The sequence below is a fragment of the Leptidea sinapis genome, chromosome Z, assembly GCF_905404315.1.
Source record: "Leptidea sinapis chromosome Z, ilLepSina1.1, whole genome shotgun sequence".
Lineage (NCBI taxonomy): Eukaryota > Metazoa > Arthropoda > Insecta > Lepidoptera > Pieridae > Leptidea > Leptidea sinapis.
Genome location: NC_066312.1, coordinates 15,100,549 through 15,116,587, shown reverse-complemented (window position 1 = coordinate 15,116,587; position 16,039 = coordinate 15,100,549). Strand labels below are relative to the sequence as shown.

Below are 16,039 nucleotides of genomic sequence, written 5' to 3'. Positions count from 1 at the left end.
ATCACTAAACAAAACTGGATTCATTTTTACAAGGTTTTCATGAGCCCATAGATTTGTTGATCAATTGGCTTCAATTCTTGCACGAGTTAAATTTTTTATGAGGTCAATACGCAAACGACACCGAATCGATTATTTGTGGTTATCCCATACATACACTCTCAGCTACTGCCACAATAATTTCTTCACTGCGTGCACGATATTAGTCTATTTGGTAGTGTATTATCAAGTAACGTGTTGGCTTTCAAATTTTTTAATAGTGTTTTCGAGGGGGTGATTCTGTGAACCGTAAATTAAACACATCCCTCGTACAACGCCGATTTTCGTAATACGGCTGAATAATATTTGGAGATGATGTGTTATCCAATACTGATATCCCTATAGCCAATGACGTCTATTATTTCACCGTCAATTAATGACGACTCCACAATTAGAGATAGATACTAGACATAAATGGGATATAAGATACTGGAGACAGAGACTGGTATAGCGTCAACTTTTATGTGATTTCCCCTCACCGGTATTTCATCATAAAAAATTGCATTTCAATTGCAACACTTAACAATATAATAAAACTTCTATTACAGCATGCAATTGCGATGAATTTGGTATGGAACGATGCGATCCAACGACTGGTACCTGCGTATGTAGGCCCGGTGTTATTGGAGATTATTGCGATCAATGCGAACCAAATTATTACGGACTTAGCAGTGGACAGGGCTGTACACCTTGTGACTGTGCGTTGGCTTCGGAATCCGCACAGTGCGACGACAATACTGGAAAATGCAGGTAATGGTGACCGTCACAAATCCTCTATTGCCATTCCAGAGCTGCTCATTCGTATCTAAAGAAACGGTTGGAGACATTAGTTTAAATTTCAAATCTAAGTCAAAATACCAGTCCTATCAAGAAGTACTGATTACCAAAGTCGTAATCTTGGTTTAAAAAAAATATTTAAATTAGAATGAATACTTAATCTAGATGAGATTAAAATTCTAAGCTTTGTGTTGTATTTATGAAATGGAATATTTTATTGGCAAACAAGTTCCAGTTATTTTTTTAATAATAAAAATTACTTTCTCTTCTTATCTAATTTATATGAACAAAAGACTTTTATTTGTATTGCTTGAGGTGTGGTGTATTTGTTATATAAATTTAATAACAAAAGATAATATATTATTTCAGATGCGCTAAAGGTGTAACTGGAATACACTGCGATCAATGCGCGGCAGGTTATTGGAATTACACAGAAGAAGGATGTGACCGTATGTATTTTTGATGTGAAAACAAGTTTTATCTAAAACAACCCCTGTTTTGATATTTAAATTTTTAAATTTTAATTACATTAACCGAGGTTTAACTAAGGCAAATCACACTTCACGTGCCTGTGTGGGTTCATTGGCCTGTTAGAATATATGTATAACGTCGGATTAAACACGAAAACATACATTAACGGCCTTACAAATGCACTAGGATGTACCTGAGAATAAACCAATAATATGCAAAATGTTGACTACCTATATAGCCGACATATCTGAAGTTTTCCAAATGTCAAGCAGCGTTGCAAATAAACCCGGGTAACGTTACAAGTTCGAATGAATCAATCATAATATGTAAAATATCTATTTGAAAACATTCTCTAACACAGGTTTTGCGAACTTAAAAGGGAAGTCCTTCAAATTATGTTTACTAAAATGCAAAATTATGATTGTTTTGATTTGTAAGGCCGTAAAGTTTAAAGTCATAAATGTTTTTTCTTGCAGTTTGCAACTGTAACACTGGTTACTCTCTTGGGTTTACTTGTAATGCGACTGGTCAGTGCGAATGTTTACCTGGAGTAATAGGGGAGAAATGTGACCGTTGTCCAGAAAGGTAATACAACATTATTTAAAGATATTTTCTTTGTTGTAAATGTGCACCATACTTTAACTGATTGTTAGCACATACCCAGTAATCATCAGAACATTTATCAATAATACTAACTAAATAGTGGATTTAATAAGATTGAGTACATTGATCACATATTATTACCATTAGCTAATTTTGCTCTTAACTTTACATGTATGTGGATAATAATCGTTATATTCATTAACTGTTATAACACTGTTATTAATTCTATCATCACTCAAATAGATGGGTTCTTATTCCACAAGAAGGCTGTTTGGAGTGCGACTCTTGCACAGATGCTCTATTATACTCAGTGGATAAAATGCGAGACTTGTTAGCAAATGAAACTAGCGAGTTCAAGGTTAGTATTTTGATTTTAAAGTATAGAATAATATACTGATGACATTTACAAAGAACTCCCGTATACTTGTCGTAAAAGATTTCTATTGTTATGGTGTATATAAATTCCCATCGCTTATTTCATTTCATAATAATTGTTCATGACCATAGATAGCTAAATCTTACTTAATCTTAATATTACTTACTTAAGAGACAACACGTCTCTTAAATGTACCATTCAGAAAATAAGCTTAGCTTAGTCAGTAATCTGTTTAAACGCACTGGTAGAACCTAAAAAATTAACAATAAATGTATTTTGAACAGCGCCCGGAATTTTGTCATTTTTGCAATTGGTGTTGTGTTATTGGTTTCCATGCCTTGTGTTTAGGCAATGTAACTCCTTGTTATAGGCATAAGGCAACAATCACCCAATTTTAAAAAGTTGATGAAATAATAATCAGTATCGTGTTCTCAATACAGATAATATCCACGCAACCAAAAGAAAGTACAGTGCTGTAGACAAGGCAAACACATCTATATTCTGCCTGTTAATATATTATACAATATTACAGTTAATTTGGCTGAAAAGTATGAGTAACAATAACATCATTTTATAATCATTACTCCCGATTTACGAAGTAATTGAGAAAGGGCCATTAGTCAGCCTTATTATGCAAGTCGGTAGGACCTACTCTCATATGTACGCTATACGTATTCTATGTATGTATTTATTATTAAAAATAGTGTGTACACTTATAACGCACATACGCACGCAAGAAGTTGTAGTTTCTTTATTCCTCGTGCCATTTTACGTCGGTAGAAACAACAATATTATTATTAAATACAACCAATGAAAATATTATTGTACCGCATAATTTTGTTGAATAACGTTTATTTAAATAACATTAAATTATTTTTTTAAATTAGAAAGAAATGTGTTTTTTTTAATTTGTTTTACAGCTTATACATACTGTTTATAGTGTTTCAGTAGACATTTAAGTTAAAGGCTTGGTACAGCTACCAAAATTTAAATTGTATTTTACTTAATGGGATAAGAATTTATCAGAGGTATGAATAATATGGTTTGATTATTGTCGGCACTTATATGAAATTTTAAAATGTACAAAAGTAATTATATTAGCATAACTACAGTAGTTTGAATTTCTATTTTATATCAACGGTTAATCATCCCTCAGTCTTTTAGTACGTATAATATATTACATATAAAGACTCACGCCTGTTTCCCAAAAAAAAAAAATAAACAAAAACACGTGCGTATATTTTATATCAACGGAAGAAAATTTAGAATCACCCAACAAGAGAGCTGAGGCTGCACATATTTCATGAATTCAAAGAATGGAAATGAGTACTTTACCATTTCGTGTGGTACGTACAAGTACATATAAGTACGTATAAGTACATTATACTTCAGATTATGAAAATATATACCTACTATTGTAGAGTCAATAATTCCGGACGCAACTGAATAAATGATTTTTGATTTTATGAATTTGAACTTCAGTAGTACCACCGTATCAAATCTATTTGCGTTACCTTAAATATTCATCTTACAAATTGAAGCCCAAGTAACAACATGCCTGCAAAGAAAATAATATCAGATCACAGTCAACAACTCAATACTGAATTGAACATTTCCTGTTAATCTGAATGCATGCAATGTGTTCACTGTTACCTATGCGTCATGCCGAGAAGTAATCATTTATCAACAAAGTATAGTAACACATATTTCATTTGAACGTATTTAAAATATTTTAATATCGCTTCTGACCCTGAGTTTGTCTATATTCGTCGAAATCTTAAAATTTCGTGAATAATATTACACGCAACTTTCTATACCCACGCGTGTGGGCTAGTTGATCCCCTTACGTCAGGTTTACGAATTTACGTAACGGTGTGCGCGCGCATCGATAATTTTTCTCTGATTATTTTTCCATAACGCGCTAAAAGTATAACTTCAAAAATTATAAATCTCTAAAAAATAATAAGAAAGAAGTAAAATAGTTTTAATAAAATATTTATTTTAACAGGATAAAGCAGATTCATTCTTCACAACGCAACGGCTGAATTACATAGCCGATCAAACGGAACAATTACGTCCTAAAGTGGCTGAATTAAAGAGCGTTGATCTGGAAGAGGTTACGTCTGCTGTCAAAATTTTAGAAACCAGTGCCAAAAATCTATTGCGATCCGTAAGTACTAGTTTTTCAACAATGTTTTTTTACAACAAAACGTATTAATTAATTTGTAATTTTAAAAGGGCATAATTCTACATACCAACATCTGATCTGAATTGACAAGATAAATTTATATAAAATATTTTTTTTAAACTTCGGTCGTGCAATAGGTATAACCGTTGAACATTAGCACGGAGTCCTCGGTTCAATCCTTGCCCGCAATGTGTTATCGAAATTATGTTATAGAGTATGTTTTTATTTGTTATTAATATAGACAATATTATACTTTTCAACGTAGGCAACGTAATTCGTCTGGTGTTAAAAAAAAATCTATTCAAATTTATATTGCATTCATGTTTTTTTCTTTTAGGCCGAATTTGCGGCGACTGATAGCGACAACCAAATAAACAGAGCAGCAGAACTAGCTGATGATTCCAATGAAGTTTTGGAATTAGTAAGGGAGAACAGTCAAAATGCAAAAGTTATAGTAGCGCAAGTTTCTGAACTTGCCACAGGATTAGAGCTTAGTCAACAGCCTAAAGTAGACAGCGCTTTGACAGAGGCTACGCAAATAAGGAATGATATAGCTGGTAATCATGTCATAAATCTTTTTAATATGTTCAATAACAATAATTTTTTTGTAACATTATTTCACGAAAGAATAGGTAAAGATAACTTCTTAACTCCACGGAATTTACAAGCTGTCTTTGAATACATTTTTATTTCTTCGATAAATACGAATCCATATCAAGATTATTTTTATGATTTTCACTCTTAATTTCTGATTGGTTTGCAAATTAAAATATCTTACGAATATAAATAATGAAAGTATTTGTAAATAAATTTTATAATAAAACTATATATTTGTGTATGGTGTCAAGTATATTAACGTATATATTTCTTTATAGCTAAAAATTTGAAGCCGAAAGAAGAACAGTCATTGAGTGCATTTTCAAATGCGACTGAACAAATTGAGAGAATGAATGTTTTTGTTGAACCTGTTAATGAACAAGTCAAGGTATATTTTTATTATTAAACATAATAATTCATTTAGTTCTAGGGAAACTAGAAAAAAAATCTCTTCCACTACGTGATGGATGGTATATTCTGCTCATTTAGATTACGAGGTAAAATTACAGCATAACTTTTGACCACTCTTTAATCGAGTTCCATTAGTGTGGCTATTGTTCTTATCATTCTTAGCGTGATTTCTCCAAATCTGCACAAAAAAGTTCAATAAAACTAAAAATATAAAAAGGGAAGGATTCTATTCCAGTTAAAGCATTCATTTGTTCTTTAATTTCTCCACATTCGCCGCTGTTTGCATACATCGATTATCAGCGACTTCAATGATATAAATATAATAATGATAATATGTCATTTATTTTAGACATTTAAAAACCATTACAATAAATTGAATAATATATAGATACAATAAAATTATAATACATGACAGTACATAATAAAATTAAATAACTTAAAACTAAAATTGCCCCAAAGGGGGCTTCGTACAAAGAGTAATGTACTGACAAAACTATTTCCGGTAACTCTCACGATGCACCGAAATCCAGTAAGTATAGATAGAAATACTAGCTGACCCACAAACGTTGTATTGCCGATATTAAAATCGCGATACAAAAGTAACCGTTGATCGTAGATGGGTGAAAATTTGAAGTTGTATGTATTTTTTAATCTGACTCATAATCAAACATATTTAAAAAATTAAAAAAAAAGTTCGGGTGGACCACCCTTAACATTTAGGGAGATGAAAAATAAATGTTGTCCGATTCTCAGACCTACCCAATATGCACTCAAAATTTCATGAGAATCGGTCAAGCCGTTTCGGAGGAGTTCAAAGTTTAACACCACGACACGAGAATTTTATATATTAGATATAGTTGATAAATGCCCATCGTTCTTCGGCTTATCGTCTATTCTTTCGATTCCCAGTTTCACTCGTTTCCATCACTTGCAATGTCCATTTTTAGGTCGTATATTTAAATGTAAAACAAAAAATGCAGGCATCTTAGCTAAAATGGCAATAGACAGGACATAGTAGTTATATTTATTATATAGTAGCACAGACTAGTGAGGCTAAAACCTCGATACTCTTGCATCTGGTTACTCGGTTGTTTTTTTATTTTAGCGTAATATTGGGAACAAATTAATAAAGAAATCTCCTCTGGTGCTTTTTTATTCCTCACGTACATTTGTAGACCTTAAATAAACTTAAAATAAAACACAGACTAATATACTATTCTGGCCAAATATGAATAGTATGAAATGAGTGATATTAGGTATCGTCATGATGAGATATCTTATATAATCTTTGATTTTAGGAGTTCGATAAATTAGTGAACGCAACAAATGAACTGAAGAAAAACCTTGACGAAATGCTAGAGTACACAGACTTAGCGCAACATACTGCAAATGAGGCTGAAAAATTGAATGAAAAGAATGGGTAAACTTGTCATTGCTTTTAATAAGACTATTTATTTATATACAGAACTAATGATGGTAAAGATGATAATGATAAAGATTAAGATTCTGATTTTTTTATGGTTGACAAAAGTATGACCATACTTACAATATATATTCTGACTAATTGAATAAAACAATTCAAATTGAATATTATATATATAATAATATTCAATAAGGCACAAAAACGGGCGTTGGAAATTTTATTGCTCGGCAATTTAGCAATGAAAAATGTAGATTTAGTATTTATAGTTTTAATTAATATCAAACGACAAATTAGTATATTTATTTATGTGATATTTAACAGGTTATCTAAATTCGGAAACAAAGTGATGTCTGTTACAAAATTGAACAGCGCGGCTATGAAAGATCTCATTGAAGCCGCAACTGATATTAACAATGCTACGTTCTATAATGCAGTTGTGGGTGGTCTTGTCCAGAATACTTCAAACGTATTGAATGACATTACTAATACTAACGATCTCATGGCAGATAATCTTGTTGAACTGGATGAAAATTTACCAGAACTAATTAACTTGAAAGAAGATGCTCTGAGTCATGCAAGTAATTTAAGGAGTAGGGTGAGTTTTTATATTTTACTGAGTCTCAAGTCCCAAACAATTCAATGAAATAACTAAATTTAAATCAATACATTTTTTGTGGGTACAATATAGAATATATATTCACACACAAATCATTAACAACGTTTTCAGACACCGTATATAAATAATTTTGTTATTTAAAGGTGACATTTTTTTTTATTAACAGGCGGACAGTCTACGCGCATTAGCTGAAAGAGAAAATAACAATACACGCACTCAACATGCGTACAGCGCTGCGTCTGCTTACTCGTCTATAGTCCAGGAGATAGGTGACGCAAAACTCGCAGCTGACAATGCAGAGAATGCCGTTAAGAATGCAACCACCATAGTAAGTTATTGTTTTAAATATTTCAAATTATATGATACGACACTATTGTGTGTTCGCAGAATCTTGGGGGCAGTCAAAAGAGAACATGCCGCCGTCATCACAGAAACTGCTGTTGCTATTTATATTTTAGTTTCACGGAGGTGATCACTTACATCACCCGTGTGTTCTTCTATTTCATAAAAAAAAACACTTATTTCAATTTTATTTCAATAAAAATATGTAGAGCAGAATAAGGTCTAGAAACATTTTATAATACTAGTTTAACATAAGTAGATTTTTTTTTTCAAAATAACACATGTTTACTCTTCATACTACAGAACAATGAATTGAATGACCGAGCGGTGCCAGCTCGAGATCGTTCGCTCATTTTATCTGAGAGAGCCACTAAAATCCTTTTGATGGCCGAACAAAAGCTACGTCCGAACTTGACCCAAGCTGAAGAAAAGCTCAGGAATGCCCAAGACATACTTGCATACGCTGATGACGAGGATAACGCAATACAACTGTAAGATTTTCAACAATTTTCAGTAACTCCAGAACAAGTTCGATGTATCTTATACCGTTTTTCTAATATTTTCTTCACTTATATTTCCTCACTTCTTTGAATATTATTTTTCGTATATTAGAATTCCGAGCATTATTATTTCTAAGATTATTTTGACTATTTCTCAAGGTTATATTATTTCGAAATCCACACGGTACACTTATTGTCATTGAAATCAATAATTCACATATCCTATTTGTAATAGGTACTTATAAAAAAATATATTTCAGTGCTCTACCTAAAGCGCCGCAAACATCATTAGAATTGGAGAGCAATAAGGCAGATAAAGTTGGTGAAACTGTGAAGTCGACAGCAAGCATAATGTCCGCCTTGGGAAGCGACCTGGCAGCAAGCAAGGAATGGGCTCAAACATTACCCAAGTTAGCTGATGATGCTCAGAAAATGACCCTAAATATTGATAATTTACGTAAGTATTATTGATTGACTTCAATTATTGTTGGTTTGGGACTAAATATGAAAGTATAGGGAAATTGGGTAATGAATTTGAATTGAATTGAAGGACCTAAAATCGTTTTCAGTAAATAATATGGGAGAAGCAACTCCGATTATTGAATCTAAGTATCGTACTGTAAAAATGCAACAAGACGGTCTGGAGCAGCGTCGCAAAGAAGCCGATGAAAAATTGAAGAAACTTCGTGAATTAGTTGAACAGGTGTGTAAAAAAATATGGTAGATGATAATACATTCTTTGATAGCAAGCCTAACATTTTTTTTATATGGCATGTTCATTCTGTAGTGTTATAAATTTCACTGATTTTTTTTTTAATATAAGGATACTAAAATAGATACTGGTCAAGCTAATATTGACAAAGAGTATGAAAATACAAAGATTTTCGATAGATAATATTGACATTAAATAGTTATTAAATCTATTGATTTAATATCTATTTATTGATTTTAAGTTACCACTGCTAAATATATACAATAAATTCATGTTGTAGGCTCGTACAATAGCAAACCGTATACCAGTTGGGGTAACCTTTGACCGCTGGTCCACTCTTCAACCAAGATTACCCGATACGGTGGATGAAATGTCCACATCAACGCATGCATCTACTTATTTCCGCACCAAAGAAAAGAATGGATTCTTATTCTATCTTGGAAATCCTAAAGACACAATGCTTCGCAGAACTAAATCTGTAAGTAAAATAAAATTCATAAGCTTTTCAACATGAAAAGTCAATATTTTAACTCTTTTTTTAATGTAGGATGATTTCATGGTGCTTGGTGTACAAAATGGCTATCCATACTTAGTTATGGATATCGGCGATAGCGCAGAATCAGGCAGAGAGCCCGCGAAAATAGGAAGCGATAAGTTTGTCGCGGATAACAGATGGTATCAAGTAATTGTTGATAGGTAAGCACAAATAATTCAGTTTAGAGACAGATTATTTTATGAATGAAGAATTTTTATATTAAAACCAGCAGCATTTGATCCCATGTAGTGGCTGTACTTGGGCAGAAGTTATAATTCGTGCGTTTTTAGAGTGCCACAAGGTGGTGGGGGTATAATTTTATAATTTAATGTGGTGTTCAGTGGGGGCTTAGGATTAACTCGAAAAATTCCTATGAATACTTTCCTTGATATTAGATGCAGTATCTTGTCGAAGATGCCGAGCGATCTTCCACCTGTATAAAGTGGCCATCGATGCATGTCGTCGATGACACTGGGATGTATTTACCTTTTAGAGACGAATAATATACCTTACTTTACAGGTATATGCTCATATTTGTCATGTATAATAATTTAAAATATATTAACTATTTGTTCATTGGTATTTGTTGTATATTGGTAGCATTAATATATTTAATTTTTAGAGTGGGGCGTAACGTGAAGCTCTCTATCCGCGAAAGCCTAGAAAATGGTACTGAAAAAGTTCACGTTAAGGAAGCAGTACTTCCTGGACAGCATACTATTTTCAACCTAGACCGACAAAAGTCTAAACTGTACGTTGGTGGCGTACCTTCCGATGCGACACTGCAGGGTGTTAGTTTCCCCGCATTTGAAGGAAACATAGAAGAGTTGATGATTGGTGATTCTCCTGTTGGTCTATGGAATTTTATAACCGCTGCCAATCTTAAGGGCGCCAGACAACGGTACGTAAAGATAAATCTAATAATCAAGTCAGTCAATTACGTTATAGAAATAAATGAAAAAAAGTTCTTTAAACTACTGTAATAATATATCTAATATGTATATCTTTTTGATTTTTCGAACTTTTATCGAGTTGTATATTTTGTATTATTATGTCAGTCATTGACGCACGAACATAAGGGCTCCCTATTTTTTATATATAAATGGATGATAGGTGATGATTGCCAGTTACCATCGCGTGACTCACAAGCCTAATAAATTATAAGTGAATCAAACACTTGTTGTTGAAAATATTATTTATACAAAAAGTTGTCATACCAAGCACTTATCGTTTTTACTTACGATAAATATTTCAACGAACGTATAAAAAACATTAACATCAATGCCAACCTTTTATTCCCTCAATATTATTTCAATAACTACTGATTGATTCCAAACCTTTTTTTTAGTGATAAATTGGTAACATCACAATCGGGTCCTCAAGAATACAGATTCAATGGAAAGTCTCATGTGACAATGCCAGGGCGCGGGTACTTAGGAACGCAGAAGAACCAAGTATTCTTATTCTTCAAAACATACGCCCCTGATGGACTTATCTACCTTGTGGGAGAAAACAAACACTTCTTCTCTATACAACTGCAAGATGGACGTGTCTACTTGCAGGTACGTTATTATAATGTATAAGTGAAAGTAGTCTGGCTATAAGTTTCTTTTAGAAAAAAAAATGTTTATTGAACATAAGCACCAAGATTCTCGTCTTCTTTGAAGATACGCGAAAGAGTCCTACTGGAAATCTTCATTTCTATTATTATTCTGTTGTATAGTTTCGTTGCAAAACTATACATATTTTTCATAATAATGATTAATGGAGTATTAATATTTCAGGTATCGCTCGGTAATACCGATGATATGGTTATCCTTGGTACGAATAAAGCTTACAACGATGGAAAATGGCACAGACTGGATGCAGCCCGATACTTAACTGCATGTTCACTCAAAGTCGACAACGAGGTTATAAAGGGAACGTCGACGTCCGAAGTAAAAGAAATTCTCTCCTTAGATACAATGAACTTTGGTGGTAATAACAAGGATATTATACAAGTAACAGATAAGGGCTTCGATGGTTGTATCAGGCAGATTAGCATTGATGGAATCAATATAGACTTGAGTGACAACGTTGAGTCTGTGGGAATCGCATACGGATGTCAGGTAATAATTCAACCGTAATTGTGTTACATACTTTGGAATAAAGACACCAAAAATGGCTGTTTTAGTAACTATGAAATCCTGTGAATAGTGAATATGATGAATAAAGAGAACTGACAACCGATTTTTGTATGGGACAGGATAAGTGATCTTACTACTCTAACGGCCGTTCCCAATATTCAGTCTATCTCTTTCTTGAGGTAAGAATCGTAACTATCGTTGACTTTTCCGTCACAATAAACTTATCGACGGTAACTCACCTTATCCGTATACGCTATCTGTCAATGGGACGACGATACCTCTCGCTATCGCTTACCAGCGATAGAAGTTTGTATGGAAATTGCAATTCACGCGTCCGGCGATAAGAATGACTTATCGGGTATATTGGGACAGCTTCAGATTATTGACAGCTAATTACTGACAGCAGAAAATAGTAATTTATCTCTATCTGTAGATAGTATATTGGCAATGGCCGTTAATCTTTTCATTTTGGCATAGGGGTCTAATATTGCTTTTTCAAAATAATTATATCTAAGAACCCTATAAAGGTAAATTTGCCTACAAAATATTAAATGAAATAAATAGAAAGAGTTGCTGTATGATATACCAAATAGTAATTTATATAATACAAGCATTCATTTATTTTTAAACTGCCACCATGCAGCAAACAGCCATATAGGCTGTGGGTATCGACTGCAAAGAAATCAAAAATCCAATCGACTCGGATAACTTACAATTAGTTTCTTTTCCAAAACAAACAAAACATACGTCATATTAAACAACTTAGTACAAACAGTCTAGTAATGTTATTAATTGACATAATACAACATCCTTCTCTCATAAATATGCCCTATATTTAAACTAAAGTTTCTGCTGTGTTGGAGCACTACATAAGCTTTGCAAAGAAATAAAAAATTTGGATTTTCACGTGATTTTATATTTTAATAACAGTTAATACCTAAGTGAAGATATCATAATATATGCGATACATTATGGTTATGACCGGATGTCGATTTGTCTATATTAGGCCTCATTTTATGTACCGAATTTCTTCCAGCAATGGTGTAGGATTCGTATTCAGTTTTGTGTTTAACTTTAAATAATAAAATATAGTTATAAAAATTCGTGTTCGTTATAGATTGCTTAATTTTATATCACCCTCTTATTTTAATGATAAATTTTCAGTTTGCATCACTTGTTTCACTGACCGGCGAGGATAGCTATTTACGTTTCACGGACATAACGACAGAAAACTTACAATTAACACTTAAGTTTAAGTCGTCGATGCCAGATGGATTATTGTTCCTGTACCTTAGTCGGATGCAGACTACTACTACACCAGATATCATATCGTTGTCCCTGAACAAAGGTATCAAAAAAATCTGAATAATATGTCGTTTTGTTTTCGTTCTACAATTAATAGCTATCAATAGTTTATATATAACTGTACGAGGCTTAATTAAATTTCATTCTCGCGACTATAAAGATTGGTAAAAGTGCAAAATTTACTGAGTTATTATTGCAAGTGTTACAATTGTTTATTTAACAAATATGCACGGCACAGCCTTACAATAATCAATCGCAAAATATTACATACTATTATATTATGTCTACAGGTAGTCTAGTACTTATGAGTCAAAGGGAAAGATTGGACACAGGATTGAGTACGTACAATGACTCACAATGGCACGTTGTAACTGTAACACACAGTACTAAGGCACTACGTCTTGTTGTTGATGATTTCGACTACTTCAGGTAATAATTATGTTAATACATATTTGCTATAATCAACCATTGATAACAGCACCTTACCAATTGGGAGACCAAACATCGTGAGCATAGAGGTTAACTTCTTAAGGCGCATTAAGACAAAAATCATATTGAAGTTTATTGATAAATCTACATCTAGTATAGTGTGAAGTGTAATCTTTATTAAAGATATTTATTTAGCAAGTGACACTATGAATACATTTCAACAGGTTACCTGTAAGACATCAGAGTATTGTATTTAAAACAATTTTTAAATTATCATGAGTTTGAAAATATTTGCGTTCTAGATAAGTAATTCAACACTTTTCAATTTTTGTTGTGCTGTCAGAAAAATACAACTCCTTAGTTGCGTAAACACACGCACTTTTGTCTATAGAAGCACACAATGATTTCTAATTCGATATATGGCTATGGGTTGCGTCGATTATTACTTGGTTATATAAATATAAAAATAATATTAAAATATTCTAAATTTGTAGCACTGATACTGCACCGGCGCCGTTGCACATATTGGATGGTGTTTTATTCATTGGTGGAGTTCAGCCAGGGTATGTGGTTGGTGGAAAAGTCGGTTCCAAAGCGGCTTTCAAAGGTTGCATTGCAGACGCAACTATCAACGGACGTGTGCTTAACCTGTTAGAGCCCTTCAGTAATAACAGCGTCACTTTTGGAAGATGCGGCACTACAATAAGTACGGGAGGAGTTCCTCCAGGTAATTGATCACGTATTAAAATCACAGATCACATCATATGCCCAAATAATACTTTTATAGCATTGGTTTCGGATAGGTTTTTTATAGTGTATGAATTGAAATCTTTGACTGTCCTTTTCTATAGGTAATAAAAGTTCATTGTGGTATATTTAATCATTACGCCTTATGCAAACGAGCTGAGTTAGTCCGCCAAACAGATTGGCTTGGTATGAGTTGCCCTCCTGAAGGTGTTGAGGGCGGATGTTTCTAGCTGAAGTTTCTAAAACATGTTCGTCTTCGAATCATAACGCCATGCAACCTTCTATGCACGGTTTTACCACTTACTAGAAGCTGGTCGCCTTCCTGGAGCCTTGACACAAGTCTTTGAAGACCGACCCTGTCTTTATGTCTTGTCTTCAATACGATATCTACCCGTGTGCCGTTTTGCCAGATCCTCAGTAGCACGAGTACATGACCAAGAACATCATGTCTTAGCTAACTCTGTTGAATACATGATTTCGATATGCCCATTAGTTGGATCATTTCATCTGGATTTAAATGATGACGTCTTTTGACGCTAAGGCACATAGGCTCAGGCAGCACATCCAAATATAAAAAACACTCTTTTTAAAAAAATATAAAAAACAGAAAGAAGAGGTTTCAATCCGCTCTTAATGAAATGAACTTTGATTTAGCAAAGATTTTTGTAGTATGAAGACGTGATAGGGATGCGTTATAACGAAAATTAGCATGGCTTTAAAGTAGAAAATCATATTGATATGCGAGTATGTAAGCTTTAATATTATATCATCAAGTATAGCGATAGTATTGCTAAAAACAACTTATTAGTTGCATGAAATAAACTAATACTAAATTTTACGCATATAGATCAAGCAGTGTGGCCATCTCCTGCTCGAGGAGACGTCCTACCTACACCAACGTTCACAGTTCGACTTCCTGAACCCGAACAAACCGAGAGAGGTGAGTGATATGTGATACATTATCATGTATGTTTATATTACTTCGCCCATCGTATTGCAAGAATCATAAATTTATTTTATATTTTTTTGAAATAACTATACAATTCTGTATATAAGTTATTACAAATATTGGAATCGATGGATTCAAAGCTAAAACTAACAATAAAAGTCATGGCTTCTCAAAAGAAGCCTTCTCACACCTCGTCTTCAGATAGGCTTGAAGCGTTAATAGTATTGATACTTAAAAAACGATAATCACTAATATAAAACGAAATCATATTAATTTAAACCTGTTATTGATAATACTTCAGTACATCAAAAAAAATGTTTTCTTACCAGAATGTTATTTTAAATTAGGTACTATATAATATTTGAATTTTATAAATTTAACGATTTTGCGCAGTAGTACCTGCGGTTTACCTACCGGAGGAGACAACAAATGCGACAACCATGCTTCCAAAGACAACAACTAGGTTACCATTCACAAACCCACCAACAACTGCAAGGCCACCTCCACAACCAGAAACCGGCTGTTTACTGGCTTATGATCCACAATATCACATAGGCAACCCACAAGAAGGCTATAGGTTTGGTGAGTATATTGGTAGACACAATATTTTTTTTATTTTTAACATTTCGCGTAAGGTATGGATCGAATATCGAGTATTTAAAATAAAAAAATTGCCACAACTATCAAAATGAGTAAATAATAAAAGAATAGAGATACTTTTAACACCCTGGTAGCTAATATTATGTTCGTCTAAAATATCAAATTTTGTGCAAACAACATTAAGAAAAAATGTCAAGCCACGTCAAGCTAGCGGTGTTACCATCTGAAGTAAATTGTAAAATGAAGAACTGTTCCAAAAAAGAATATTATATACTATTTCGTTATATCCAAATTTT

The 16,039-nt window shown here is 33.0% G+C and overlaps 1 protein-coding gene across 2 annotated transcripts in view; it reads left to right on the top strand.

The window, feature by feature from the left end:
- Nucleotides 1-16,039, top strand: part of LOC126978897 (laminin subunit alpha) — a 64,530-nt gene that overhangs the window by 43,061 nt on the left and 5,430 nt on the right. The window contains exons 35-57 of one of the 2 annotated variants that reach the window (XM_050828018.1): nt 585-786; nt 1,183-1,262; nt 1,761-1,869; nt 2,131-2,245; nt 4,272-4,433; nt 4,789-5,008; nt 5,327-5,436; nt 6,758-6,879; nt 7,204-7,477; nt 7,665-7,826; nt 8,144-8,331; nt 8,601-8,797; nt 8,910-9,043; nt 9,333-9,530; nt 9,600-9,748; nt 10,210-10,488; nt 10,936-11,149; nt 11,372-11,695; nt 12,878-13,061; nt 13,309-13,447; nt 13,942-14,174; nt 15,042-15,134; nt 15,540-15,725. In XM_050828018.1, the coding sequence (XP_050683975.1) occupies nt 585-786; nt 1,183-1,262; nt 1,761-1,869; nt 2,131-2,245; nt 4,272-4,433; nt 4,789-5,008; nt 5,327-5,436; nt 6,758-6,879; nt 7,204-7,477; nt 7,665-7,826; nt 8,144-8,331; nt 8,601-8,797; nt 8,910-9,043; nt 9,333-9,530; nt 9,600-9,748; nt 10,210-10,488; nt 10,936-11,149; nt 11,372-11,695; nt 12,878-13,061; nt 13,309-13,447; nt 13,942-14,174; nt 15,042-15,134; nt 15,540-15,725 (4,074 nt within the window). Of the gene's footprint in view, nt 1-584; nt 787-1,182; nt 1,263-1,760; nt 1,870-2,130; nt 2,246-4,271; nt 4,434-4,788; nt 5,009-5,326; nt 5,437-6,757; nt 6,880-7,203; nt 7,478-7,664; nt 7,827-8,143; nt 8,332-8,600; nt 8,798-8,909; nt 9,044-9,332; nt 9,531-9,599; nt 9,749-10,209; nt 10,489-10,935; nt 11,150-11,371; nt 11,696-12,877; nt 13,062-13,308; nt 13,448-13,941; nt 14,175-15,041; nt 15,135-15,536; nt 15,726-16,039 lie in introns of both variants that reach the window. The other variant, XM_050828017.1, reaches the window with a different exon arrangement.